This window comes from Tachysurus fulvidraco, chromosome 11 (genome assembly GCF_022655615.1).
Source record: "Tachysurus fulvidraco isolate hzauxx_2018 chromosome 11, HZAU_PFXX_2.0, whole genome shotgun sequence".
Taxonomy (NCBI): domain Eukaryota; kingdom Metazoa; phylum Chordata; class Actinopteri; order Siluriformes; family Bagridae; genus Tachysurus; species Tachysurus fulvidraco.
In genome coordinates this window covers 8,916,839-8,931,000 of record NC_062528.1, presented here as the reverse complement: position 1 = coordinate 8,931,000, position 14,162 = coordinate 8,916,839, and the positions used below count along the sequence as shown (strand labels likewise).

Below are 14,162 nucleotides of genomic sequence, written 5' to 3'. Positions count from 1 at the left end.
TGTGTAATCTATGTAACATGCAGTGTTGTAATGTAACGGAGTACAAATACTTCGTTACTGTACTTAAGTAGAAATTTCACGTATCTGTACTTTACTTCGCTATTTAAATTTATGTCAACTCCACTGCACTCACATGGAAAGAGCTTATATAAACATATATGTTTCAATATAGGTTTTGATATAGGTTTTTGATATGTGACATATATAAAATTGGCCGTTTTCCTATATTATATTTACATATATGTACATATATGCACACATATATACGTGCATACATACCTATATAGGTACATATATGCACGTATATTATGCACCTATATGTTCACCTATATAATAGATAAAATGTATACTTTTACTCCGTTATATTTCCATTAAGCATCTTCGTTACTCGTTACAACAAAATTGCGACTGCAATAAGGGAGGTTTGGCGAATCACTGCTCCTAGATTGCATTACGCTCCGCGCGCTCTATTTCAGCGTAATGTTGCCAAAAGGAGGCGGAAGCACAACTGAAACCGAAGCACAACTGAAACCGCCATGGAAGCACCTGCTGGAGGACCTCCCGTTATTGTAGACCTGGGGTGGCCAACCAGTCAGAGACAAGAGACATTTTTTACTGTTTTACCGCAAAGAGCCACATCATACACATGCACACACAGGATCATCACCTTTTATTGTCCCTGCCATTGTCCACTTGACACAAATTGTTTACTCAAATGATTTTGCTCCTACTGGGAAACTTTGAGGTATTTTCATCCCAGTGCGCGCTTGACGAAAATACCGTATTGAATTCAAGTGAAGCGAACACGCACAATAAAAAGACAAACATAGAAACTTCGATATGAACGTAAGAGCCGCATGAAACAGGGCAAAGAGCCGCATGCGTCTCGGGAGCCGCGGGTTGGCCACCACTGTCGTAGACGACCACCCCGACGATAGTGGTGAACAGGGTGAAGAAGATAACGTTATACACCCGTGGCTGTATTTGCAAGAAATGTTTCTGTACATTGGAATGAAAGATTCTTCCTACCGGATGAAGTGTCTCTTATGCCTACCGAAAATCACTGATTTTTTTTTTACTGAATACTTTTTACTTTTACTTCAAATACTTAAGTACATTAAATATCAGAAAATGACTTTTGATACTTAAGTACAGTAAATATCTGATACTTTAAGACTTTTATTTGAGTAATATTCTAAAAGGCAACTTTCTTCTACCAAAGTCTTTTTCTAGTACGATATTTGTACTTTTAGTATTGCTTTCTAGTACTTTATACAACACTGGTAACATGTTGGATTTTTAGCACTTTTTTTAGTATTGATGAGGTTTTTTAGTAAAGCTACAGAATTCAGTGTATAAGTGAATTACCCAAAATATCTAAACAGGTAAAAGACCCTGAAACAAGCCATTGCATGAGTCTTCTAGTCTTGGAAGATATGGTCAGATATGAAAGCTTCTGTCCATAAAGGATGTAGGGGAGACATGGTTTGTGGAACATTCAAAGGGCTGGCACTAAGTAAAAATATTTTCAAAATTGCCTCCAGAAAATGCCACTGATATTCTACCACTATAGCAGCCTTATGCAATGACGTGTTTCAGGTTCTTTTAATTAACTGTTCAGCTCTCTCTCTCTCTCTCTCTCTCTCTCTCTCTCTCTCTCTCTCTCTCTCTCTCTCTCTCTCTCTCTTTCATATATATATATATATTATTATTATTATTATTATACTTACTGTAGTAATTTTTTTATCGAGTGTGTGTGTGTGTGTGTGTGTGTGTGTGTGTGTGTGTGTGTGTGTGTGTGTGTGTGTGTGTGTGTGTGTGTGTGTGTGTGTGTGTGTCCAAAGTTCTGGCAACAGTTTGAGAAAGAACCAAATATGGGTTTGATGGTAAGGTGTCCACATTATTTGGACCTTATAGTGTATTTATGTGCATATAATTGATGAGTAATAACAAAGTTCTATGAAAATATAGGTTAAATTTATCCAAATACAAAAACAACAACTGACAAGTCATCAGCAAGATGAGAAGAAAAAGTGTGTACCAGTGCAGGAAATATACAGGAAATGTACTGCAATGACTGGTCATAGAACACATGAAATGTGAAATACAGTGTATGTGACTAAGAGGATATAAAAATTTATAATAAGCTTATCTTGGGGTTAACCCGACTCTGTCACAATTTCTACACAACAAACATGATTAAGGAAACTTACTCCACAGAAAAAAAGGTCAATCTAGGTTCAGACATAAGCATGAACCATGTACAAAGGAAGACAATGCACAACTCTGCACAGACTGTAACCAAGCTTCAGGATCAAACCAGGGACCCTGGAGAAGGGAAGTGGTTCATACTATAGCAGTAAGATTTCCATTAAATGTATGCCCATTGTATATGGTTGTTTAAAGAGAAACATTTATATAGGAGATGCTAGATGTCTAATTTTACTTTACATACATTTTCATAGCATTAAATGACAGGATAGATACAGGAAGGGTAAATAGCAAAGTTTCCTCATTGAACAAATATATATTCAAAATACAATATCCAAAAATCAAGCCAAAGTCCAAAAGCCAGCTGCAGCATCAAAACAAAGGGGTAGGGCAAAACAAAGGTAGTTGTGGAACAGGAAATGACAATTATGAGGTTCAAAATAAGGGCGAGGGTGCCCTCTGGCAGTGTAGCAGGGAATAGTTTGGGATTATTCTCTTCCTGTGCTTAGGTCTTAAGTCTCGTAAAAGTCTCTATCTTGATTCTTGGATTCAGCCTAGTAAATTTTGCTTGTATAGCATGTTATTGTAGAAGTATGAATCTATATTACTACTACTTAGGTCAGTTTAACCTAAGATAGTCTATATAGTTTTGCAGTTTGGTACTAAATGAGCTTATTAAATAATTGTAGTACTTAACTGTCACCTACTATCACCTAAAAGTTTATTTTACATAAACGTCTTTACTATTCCTTTGTACATCTCTACTGCTACTCACATGCAGAAAGAATAATCGCTATATTTTTTTTTTCTTTAGATATTTCATAGTGACATTTCCTGCAGTCATTCAAAACGTGCAACTTTACAACATAGCAAAACTATATTGCATATAGTGTTCAGAAATGGGAACTGCAACAAGTGAACCTTTCTGAAAATGTTGCAGTCACACAATTCTTTATATATTTATCCTCCATTTTATTAGGAACACCTGTAAACCTCAACATTCATGCTCTTGAGCTGTATCGACATAATTTTGTTGTTGTTATACACCAGAGATCAAACTCACCTTGGGCTGTGAGGTAAAAACTTTTTAACCCTATGGAATGATGAACTTCATTCATTTCTGATAAAATAAGGTCTGGCTATGGTCCAGATACTCTCCCAACTACTTATGCTCACAGAACATTATGTCTCTGAAGCATTAATACAATAAACAGTGGAATCTATGGATGCATGGGTAGATATTATTATTATTATTATTATTATTATTATTATTATTATTATTATTATTATTATTTATATATTTATTTAGTGTGTGTGTGTGTGTGTGTGTGTGTGTGTGTGTGTGTGTGTGTGCGTGTGTGTGTGTGTGTGTGTGTGTGTGTGTGTGTGTGTGTGTGTGAGAGAGAGAGAGAGAGAGAGAGAGAGAGAGAGAGAGAGAGAGAGAGAGAGAGAGAGAGAGAGAGAGAGAGAGAGACTGGTTGTATGCAATGCAATACTCAGTATAAACATGCGGTTGTACATAAATAGTCCAGTGTACATAAACAATTTGCCAGATTAAAATGGTATAATCTGGCATAATCTACCAGATTAAAATGGTATAATCTCTGGTAAAGTCCTTATTAAAGAAAACTGATTTTAAGCACAATAGAAACTGCAGAAACAAAACCAACTTAACTGTATATTAATACTAATACTAAACTGTATTTATAAGGTTTATACACAAACAAGACAAATGTATTTAGTTTTTTTTAAAGGTACCCTAACCGTTTTTACTTGTGTTAGGTCCATATCTGTTTGTGTTGTGTCGTGAATTTGAAAACGAACTGTTACCTCCCCGGTCAGTTGTATTTATTTGCGAATTGCTTCCTGCTCATTTGTGAATCACGTTCTGTGCATTTGTGGATTTGAAACATTTCTAACGTCAAGACTTGCACAAGAATCCACAAATAGGTGGACTCCGCCCACCGTCTACTCCAGCCAATCACGTTCTGATTTACTCGCTCTTCACACTACCCCTGGACCCATTGATGATGCTGAAATCGTTTCCAAAGAAAACAGAATTGAACTAACCCTTAGTGCTGGCTACAATCCATACAGGGTTACCAGATTGGGCTCGAATCTGCGACAAATGTATTTTATTTGTTTTTTTTTTATCGTATTTTGCCGTACATATTACACTGTGATAGTGCGAGTAAATCAGAACGTGATTGGTTTGAGGTAGACCGTGCCACGATTGGTCAGCGCCACGAGACCGTTGTCCGATTGGCTGGAGTAGACGGTGGGCGGAGTCCACCTATTTGTGGATTCTTGTGCACGTCTTGAAGTTAGAAATGTTTCAAATCCACAAATGCACAGAACACAATCCACAAATGCACAGAACACAATCCACAAATGCACAGAACGCGATTCACAAATGTGTGCAGTGATTCACAAATGCACAGAACGCGATTCACAAATGAGCAGGAAGCAATTCGCAAATAAATACAATTTATAAATAATTTTTTTATTTGCAAATCCCATTTTATTTATTTGTGAATTTCATTTCTTTTTGTGAAATTTGTAAACATATTTGTGAAACTCTTTATATTTATTTGTGGATCATAGTGTATTTATTCAGAATAACGAAACAATTCTGACCCCATACAATTCTGCTTTCTTTGGAAACGATTTCAGCATCATCAATGGGTCCAGGGGTAGTGTGAAGAGCGAGTAAATCAGAACGTGATTGGCTGGAGTAGACGGTGGGCGGAGTCCACCTATTTGTGGATTCTTGTGCACGTCTTGACGTTAGAAATGTTTCAAATCCACAAATGCACAGAACGTGATTCACAAATGCTTGCCGTGATTCACAAATGCACAGAACGCGATTCACAAATGAGCAGGAAGCAATTCGCAAATAAATACAATTTATAAATATTTTTTTTATTTGCAAATCCCATTTTATTTATTTGTGAATTTCATTTCTTTTTGTGAAATTTGTAAAAATATTTGTGAAACTCTTTATATTTATTTGTGGATCATAGTGTATTTATTCAGAATAACGAAACAATTCTGACCCCATATCTAGCCTAGGTTACTTATTGCGCTGGGTGAATGAATAGTCATACTCTCATACTCTCCTAGCGGTTAGCCAATCGGAGCCAAGCAGCATAGCTCATTTGAATATTCATGAGAACTGGCGCAAATCGAGTTGAGTCTTCCTACAGGATTTCTATACCACACTAGAATGGCTTGAAACAAGGTAACCAAGGCGTTTTTTTTACCATGTTACAGAGTTCATGGTAAAATTCAGACATTACCAAAAAAGTAATGAAATACGTGTGGCAGGGCACCTTTTAAAAATAGTTTAAAAAAAGTTTCACGTGGCAACATGAACACGTGTATAATAAGAGGGTCTTTACAACTAACATTACTTCTTTGGATTATGACAAGCATATTAATAGTGGATATTGTCAACTAACAAAAGCAAGCGTTTTGCCACCCCCCCCCCCCCCAAAGGCTAATTAATTCATTAATTAATTAGTTTATTTATTTAATCACTCACTCACACTCATTTTCTACCGCTTATCCGAACTACCTCGGGTCACGGGGAGCCTGTGCCTATCTCAGGCAGTTTATTTATTTTTTCATCTATAATTTATATTTAAACTTTTTTTTTTAATCTTTTTAGTTTTATCATAATTGTAATTGAAAAATTATTTAAGATAATTTATAATTAAATTAAAATAAATAAATAAATAAATAAATAAAATGTTTGTGTGTGTGTGTGTGTGTATATATATATATATATATATATATATATATATATATATATATATATATATATATATATATATATATATATATATTCTGTTTGGGTAGGACGATAAGAGCATAACATGACGCGTCTTTAGATGCGCATGCGCAGAAAGCTCGGGTAGGAAATAATACTAGGAAGAATTTATAGAACCCCTGAAGTGCTACAGTACATCAATTTATGGATTTTACGGCGATCGATTAAGCCTTAATGTATAGAACATGAAGCTGCATTGCATCAGTATTAAAGCAGTAGGTAAGAAAAATAACATTTCTATGTTACTTAATTGTCCTTGTCTAAAGTCACCCCCATATTTAAAAAACAAGGTTCTTGTGTAGTGAGAAATCTTGTCCTACACTGTTAAAGAAAACATTGTTTATATATCATTCGTTAGTGGAATCTTAAATCAGCTATGTAGCAGTTTTTACTGCTGAAAGCAAACAGCTAAGTGGCTAACTAACTAGTTCCTGGTTCAACAGTGTATAGAGAGGAGAAACGTTATACAGTACATTATATATCTCAAATCACACAAATCATTCTTTAATAAATAGCTAAAAGCTGCCATCTCAGGGAGCTTTTTGTGTAATTGTGGTAGAAATATGCAATCATTAATATTCGTGAGTTACCAAAAAAATCCCTTTTGAGTTATGTTACCGTATTCAGACCTAAAGCAGTGTACATTTACATTTACAGCATTGGGTAGACGCCTTTAGTCTCTATCATTGGATATATTATGTCTAGAACCCCACTTGCTGTTTTGTATTAACTGCTCTAAACTAGGCTTTTGAATACATCTATCTATCTATCTATCTATCTATCTATCTATCTATCTATCTATCTGTCTGTCTGTCTGTCTGTCTGTCTGTCTGTCTGTCTGTCTAATAGTTGACTGCTGGAAGATTCATTCTAAGCAATGGATGTTAATAAACATAACCATATTACAATATGATTATTGCTGTAGGGGCCCTACAGGATGTCAGAATGTGGCGATTTGGAAGATCGACAGGAATAGGAACCATAAAGATCTTGAGATCCTACAGGGCACGAAAGGATTTGCCCTACAAACATAAATCATCAGTTCCAGAGAGAAGTAATTTTTCAAAGCACATTTATCTGATTTTTCTTTAAATTTACTCATTTACCTTTCAGTACTGTACAAATACTATATTTTTGTAATTTGTTTTCCTTTTATTACCAGAAGTGGCGTTTACCTGTACACCTAGTCACTTATATTGTGTCAGAAAAGCAGGATCCTTATTACCTCCCAGGTAATGTGGCATGATATAAAGCAGTTTCATGCTATAGCATGTAAAATGCAAAACAAAAATCTACACACTAGTGTATTAGTCTATTTCCTTAATTGTTCCTAACAGGTGGATGAGTACTTGGTGGAGTGAACATGTAAAGTTAATGAGTTCATCATGCTGTCATTACAATGTGAGGTTATATTCTTCTAGCGCACCAAACACAGGTGAGCTTAACTTTTGCCATAACGTGTCATCAGTTATAGCTACGCACAACAGCTTTTGGGTATTGGGACTAGGATCCATATTCATTTAAAAAAAAATGTAATGTCATTTAAAAAATGTGATTATTATCTCAGTGCTGTGTTGAATGTGATCTACAGATTCTTTAGAGATCCACAAGCAAAAGTTAAAACTGTGGTTCAGTCACTTGCCTCAAGAAGAGAAACAGTTTGGGGGTTATTTTTCTCCTGAAACCATGCATGTAGAGCCACTTATACTTGAGAAAACCCCAGGAGATGGCAAAGAACTCTTGATGAATCCCTTCAAAGACAGTGAATCCATGAGAAGATCCATCGCAGCTGAGCAGCTTTTTGACCCACGAAATGGCATCCAGGAGGGACATGGTCTCAACATAATGCTCTACGGAGCTGTTGGCACTGGAAAGAGTACAGTTGTCCGCAAGTTGGTTTTGGACTGGTGTGATGGATCAGCTCTTTCCCAGTTCAAGCTGGTGGTGCCCTTCACTTGTGAAGATCTTGCACAGCTCTCTAAATCCACATCACTAAGAGACCTTGTGGGTAGAAAGTATGTACACCTTCGCAAGACGCCGTTTCTCAGTGGAGATTATAACCAGGCCAGTGAGGTCCTATTCATCTTTAATGGAATGGAGAAGATGAAGTTAGACTTTAGAATTGGCAGTACTGAATTATGCAATGATCCTAATGAGGCTCTTCCATCAGGAGGTGTTGTGGTGAACCTGCTGAGGAAATACCTCCTACCTGAGGTGGGTCTAAACTCCTGGTCACCTTACCTTAACTGTTAGCACCCTTAAATTGCTAATTAAAACTAATACCAGGAAAGAGCCTTTTGTGTCTAGAAATTTAGCTTAAATACTAAATGAACCTATTTGACTGTATATAATGTAAATACAAAAGGCTTCCTTTTCTGCACCAGGATTCAGATTTTGTTGCTGAATGTATAAAGAATTTGAATCCTGTTGTAAAATAACTATCTTTCGAAAAATTGAACCCCACCTTACCCCCCACCCCCAGCCAAATCATATTGCATTAATTAATTATGCATCACATTATACTCAAATAGTTGTTAGGAACAGCAAAAACAAGCACCAGATAAATTCTTGGCAATGCACAGTATAAAAATAGTTCAATTTCTTTGCATTATATGAGCACTTGCCTAGGTCTGTTTAACCAATGAGGACAGTTGCTATGCTTCAGCTAACTTGCACCAAAATCACTCACCATTTACCCTCTTTGATATGTTTCAGGCCAGTATTTTGGTCACAACCAGGCTGTCTGCTGTAGATCATATCCCAAAGAAATATGTGCACCGCTATGCTCAAATCTGTGGTTTTAATGATCCTGATCGCCAGAGAACCTACTTCACAAGCAGACTGCTACAACAAAGTGCAGAAAAGCCAGGCAAAGAGACAGAAGCTCTGATCGATATGCTTTACCTTAACCTGCAGCGAGACAGCCATTTAGCAGCAGCCTGCTTTTTACCTTCCTACTGCTGGCTAATGTGTGCCACTCTTCATTTCCTGCACTTTACTGATGCCAATGCACCCATTCGCACACTTACTGGTATCTACACAAGCTTCCTGAGGCTTAATTTTGGAGGAGAGGTGCTGACAACAGGAGGAGAACAATCTTCCCAAGATCACCAGAATTCATTAATGCTTTATGTGGTCCGCACTGTAGGGAAACTGGCTTTTGATGGAATCAGCAGTAAACATACATCCTTTTCAAAGACTGAACTTGAACAGTGGGTTGGTGGAAAGACCAAAACTGATGAAGAGCTACACCAACTGGCAGTGTTCCGTACAGACGTGCTAGACTTCTTCCTCGTGCCTTGTGCGGATCATGGTGGAAATCTTGCTGGGTCAGATGAGATGCGCTATGTTTTCGCTGTTCCAGCCATGCAGGAGTATCTGGCTGCTCTTTATGTTGTTCTTGGTGAGAACAAAACTGCCCTGGAGAAGGTGACTTTAGAATTGTCATCTGCCCTTGGTACAGTTGGTGATGATATCACTACCCTAATGACCCTTCTCTCCAAGTTTATTCCCTTCAGGATCTTTGCCCTTTTCAACATAGTGAAACTGTTTCCAAAGTTTTTTGACCGGCTGTCTAGCCTTAGTCGGGGCCGCATTGCTAACACCATGGCTGCAGAAATGTTCCGCTCAGAAGACAGTTACAATGAAGATGTTCTCGATCAGGTAGAGCAAAGCTTGCTGGGAGTTCAAGGCCCGCAGCCAGAGCAAAAAGATGACTCAAGGTCTTTTGAGTTGTACCCGATCTTTATGGGAGGACTCCTTCATTATGGGAACAGAAGGCTACTGTACCAACTTGGATGTGACATTAAGAGCACCACGGTGGCCCAGATCACTCGGACACTGAAGAAGCACCTGATCAAGGAGAGCCGTAAACAGCAGCCACCTGAGGAGTTGATGGATTTGCTGGTTTTGCTCTATGAGCTCCAGAACCCTCGGCTCACGGCTGAAGTGTTGCAGTCTGTCAAGAGTATCAACCTGTCTAATGTGCGCATGACTCCACTGAAATGCTTTGTGTTGAGCTCGGTGCTGAACTGTTTACCTCCAGGTTTTGTGCTGAATGAGCTCAACCTGTCCTCCTGCCATGTCACTTCAGAGTTGCTACACCTCCTATATCCTGCCTTTAACAACACCAGAAGCCTCAAGTGAGAGATTTTCTGTTTAATAAGTTGATACGTTTTTATATGTGAGGATAATTACATTTTTGATTACAATGTTTTTGACATACTTAGATGAGAAATATAAAATTGTCCATAATCCTCTACAATATATTACACATTATTTCATCTCATGAATGAGACTATATGTTTGTTTCTACCAGCTTTGCAATTGCATTGGGTTTAGTGGTGATTTGTCTTTATAAATGCTTGTCCTTGCACAAAAATTATAAATCAGTGGTTCTCAAATTAAAATCCAGGGACCACTGAGGGTCAATGAAGCATAACCAGGGCATTAGTGATTGTTAGCTTAGTTAGTTACAGGGATGAAAATCACAACACATTTTTTATTATTAAGATGTTATTTTTAATAGCCTATATGCCTGACTACTTGCCCAACGGACCAGTGGGTTACAGTCCAATCCAACCCTGATTTTGAAATAAATAAATAAATAAATAAATCACGTATTATGTTGGGAAAGGTTCACAAGCACAGTGTTGCTGTAATAAGTGAACAAAATTATATTTTACATGTAGTTTATGAAATAAATCTGTTTGTGTGTATCTGTGAAATGTATTTAATACTTCACGGGGTCCCTGGATACAAACAGTTTGAGAACCAGTGCTATAAATAACCAATGATTGTTATTTGTCTATCTGATTGTATTTTAACATACAGTAGATTGAGAGAAACACTTAAGACCTTTTAATACAAGTAATAATCGTATAATTCAATGACAGCTAATGAATAACCTTCTATATTAGCCATTTTATTATTTATAATCTGAAAATATTTAGTTAACCAACGGTTATGCAGTGCATTAGCATACTGACCGCACTGGTTTTCAGTTTTCTCTCAGAGAAAGTAAACTAACGGCATGCGTGTGTCTTTTTATATTGTGTTCAGTTTGCAGTTTAACAGTCTGGATCCTGAATCTTGCATATTGCTGCGAGATCTGCTGCTCGAATCCAACTGTAAAATTAAGTCATTACAGTAAGGCAGATTTCACTTTGCACTTTGGTTTGCAATAGTTGTTTTGGATTTTTAAGTGGTGGGTAACCAGCCTTCTTGGAAAATTCTTGTAGTGAAGAGAAAACGATTGCTTGGTTGTTTCAGAACAAAGTACATGAGTAATAAAACAGTAGAATGCTGTTTTATAAATGTAAGATCATAGTTACTATAATAAGCTAGACTGTTGAATGTCAATTTTAATCTAATGAAACTCTGGCTACAGGTTGTGTGATAACTCCTTGTTGGACAGAGGAGCTAGCTACCTTCTGGAGGCTCTGTCTGGAAACCAGTCTTTACAGATACTGTCTTTGGTGCATACTGGTCTTGGAGATAGTGCTGCTTCCGAGTTAGCTGCAAAGCTGGCCTCACACGATCGGCTACAGGAGCTGAACGTCTCCTATAACAACATTGGAGATGATGCAGCTCTTAAACTGGTTGATGCCTGCAGAGAGCACCCTACAATTCACACGTTACAGTGAGTTTAGGATTTTACCTTTTTGTTTTGAAGTCTACACACCCTGTTAAAATGGAAGGTTTTTGGGATGTAAACAATTAAACAAGGATGAAACACATTTAATGTGACATTGCACTTTTAATGTGACATTGCAACCTCTAGAGTAAATTTTTTTTAATTAATAATAATAAAAAGATCTGTGCACACCCGTAAACAAATACTTTGTTGAAGCACCTTTTGATTTGTACGTTTGGCTAAATGTTTATTAGCTTTAATAATAGTTGGCAATATCTTCTCCGTCTTTCTTGCAAAAACATTTCTCTGCTGCACAGCACAGCCCTGTTTAGTTCATCAGATCTTTTTTTGGTGCAGTGAATTCTTTGTTGGTTTGAATGCATGCTTTGGATTGTTGCCATATTGGAAGATTAATTTTCTCTCCTCACAAGGTTTTGTGCCAAAATTGACTGATCTATGGAGCTATTTATGAACCCCTACACCTTAACTAAAGCATCTGTTCTCTCTGAAGAATCATAGCCCCGAAGCATGATGCTACCATCACCATGTTTCACTTTGGGTTTGGTGCTCTTGTGGAATTCTGGCTAAAAGATTCAACCTTGGTCATAACATATTTTACTACATGGTTTTGTGTTATTTTATGTTGGTTTTGGCTTCTGTTTAGTCATGTGTATGGATATGATATTATGAATGACTGTTGTCACATGTAGGGGGCAGCAAATACTTGCCTGACATTCTTTTGCCCATAGTTCAGTGTTCTGTCGTATTTTCTCCATTTGTTGCTGATGATCTGTAAGGTATTCCCTGGTATCGTTAATGACTTGGTCATTCTTTTGTACCCGTATCCTGATAAGGTGGCTCTTTGTGGATCGTGGCTTTTTGCAGTAGGATGGATCTAAGACCATTTGAACTTTACCTGGGGATAATCATAGTCTATTTCATTAATGGCAAGTTTTTAAATAATGGCTTGATACTGTTTAACATGAGTTTGAATGTGATTAATTGATTATGAACACAGCCACATCTTCAATTAAATGGGTTTACACAGTTGTTATTTATCTTGTTTCATTTCACAATGCTGCAATTTTAACAGGGATGTGTAGCATTTTTTATATGTACTACTGCATATTTCTTTAATTACTAATACTGATATTGGTATCTCGGCAGCCTGTACTTGAACCAGCTGACAGATGTGGGAAAACAGTCGCTGCATGTTCGTGGCGTTCCGCAGGTAAAAGATGGAAGACGGGTTAAGGTGCTGGCTTCAGTGATCGAGGGCTCAGACATCTCAGAGCATTGGCATCCCATTCTAAGCATCATAGGGAAGAACTCATTATCCTGGGAAAGAGAACGTGTACGTGAACAACTTCTGGTCTTCCTGAAGGATCTAGAGTGGGGCCATAAACAGCACTCAAGCTTTTGGAAGAAGTTGCACTTCCGTAGAGTGGAGCGTGTGGTGAGGCAGATGCTGCGCATGCTGGAAAAAAGAAGCAATGCTAACTGATGGAATTGCTTCATTACTCATGCTTTGGGGCTCCACTGGAAATTCTTAAATAGGTACTTCAATACCCGTGTGGCCACAGATATGGCTAAAAGTATATGGACACCTGACCAATTACACCTTGATGAACATTTACTTTGAACCTATTGCACATTTAGTTCTATCTTTGCTGTTATAATAAGCTCCACTCTTCCTGGAATTGTTTCCACTATATTTTGGAGCGTGACTGTGAGGATTTATGATCATTTAGCCACAAGGGCATTATTAAGGTCAGACAGTGATGTCAGGTGAGGACATCTGAGGTGCAGTCTTTCCCAATGGGTCCAGTTCATGTGGATGAGATCAGGGCTCTGTTAGTTGAGTCAGTGAAGGGAAATTGGAATGTTACAGCAAACAAAAACATCCTTTAAAATGATGTGCTTCCAGCTTTAAAGCAAAAGTTTAAAGTAAAGCTTGCATATGTGTCTAGTGTTTAGGTGTCCACATACTTATGGCCACACAGCGTATTAAAATTGCCGGTACCTGATCATGTGTAATATGTGTGGGGAAAACTGTTACTTTTGCATGTAGTGATGATGTAGCTTTTTCTTAAATACTTTTGAGGTTTTGTTTATGAACAAAATGAAAATGTTTCTTTTTAAAATGTGTTAGAGTGAAACAAACTGTGTACCAAACAGTGCTTCCATTTTACATCAGTAGAACAAAAAAGTATATTTTATCAAGAAATGAAATGACATTTGGAATGATAAAGTAGTTTTTTTATTTTGCAATACAATTTCATTTAAATACTAAAATGGCAACTTACATGCACCTTATCAAATGGGGTTGGAAAATGTTAAACCCAATCATGTGCCTTAACTACATTTCACGCATTATATGATATTTTATAATGTGAATCCCTTCAAACAACACAAATAAATAAGCAAAATGTCTAAGAAATACAAGCTGATCTCTTTTTTTTGCAGTCATAGGTGTTTATTTAA

At 37.2% G+C, this 14,162-nt stretch overlaps 1 protein-coding gene across 4 annotated transcripts; it reads left to right on the top strand.

Annotated features, from left to right (window-relative positions):
* The first annotated feature begins 5,310 nt into the window (after nt 1–5,310).
* nlrx1 (NLR family member X1) lies at nt 5,311–14,123 on the top strand. Of its 4 annotated transcripts, none has more exons than XM_027174055.2 (9): nt 5,311–5,452; nt 6,969–7,097; nt 7,206–7,275; nt 7,381–7,478; nt 7,635–8,257; nt 8,759–10,185; nt 11,105–11,191; nt 11,433–11,684; nt 12,846–14,123. In XM_027174055.2, exons 2-9 carry the CDS (start codon nt 6,989–6,991, stop codon nt 13,180–13,182), a joined length of 3,003 nt encoding a protein of 1,000 aa, XP_027029856.2. In that variant the 5' UTR covers nt 5,311–5,452; nt 6,969–6,988; the 3' UTR covers nt 13,183–14,123. The 4 variants fall into 4 exon arrangements, with proteins under 4 accessions (XP_027029856.2, XP_027029857.2, XP_047676218.1 ...); XM_027174056.2 differs by lacking the exon at nt 5,311–5,452 and adding an exon at nt 6,097–6,262; XM_047820262.1 differs by lacking the exons at nt 5,311–5,452; nt 11,105–11,191 and adding an exon at nt 6,097–6,262.
* The last annotated feature ends 39 nt before the right edge of the window (nt 14,124–14,162 follow it).

What these genes read in the sequence shown, in the direction of transcription:
- nlrx1 (XM_027174056.2), top strand. Translation starts at nt 6,229, where the DNA reads ATGAAGCTGCATTGCATCAGTATTAAAGCAGTAG. An exon ending in TTCTAGCGCACCAAACACAG is followed by an intron (nt 7,479 to 7,634) that starts GTGAGCTTAACT and finishes TGTGATCTACAG; the next exon opens with ATTCTTTAGAGATCCACAAG. An exon ending in CCTACAATTCACACGTTACA is followed by an intron (nt 11,685 to 12,845) that starts GTGAGTTTAGGA and finishes GTATCTCGGCAG; the next exon opens with CCTGTACTTGAACCAGCTGA.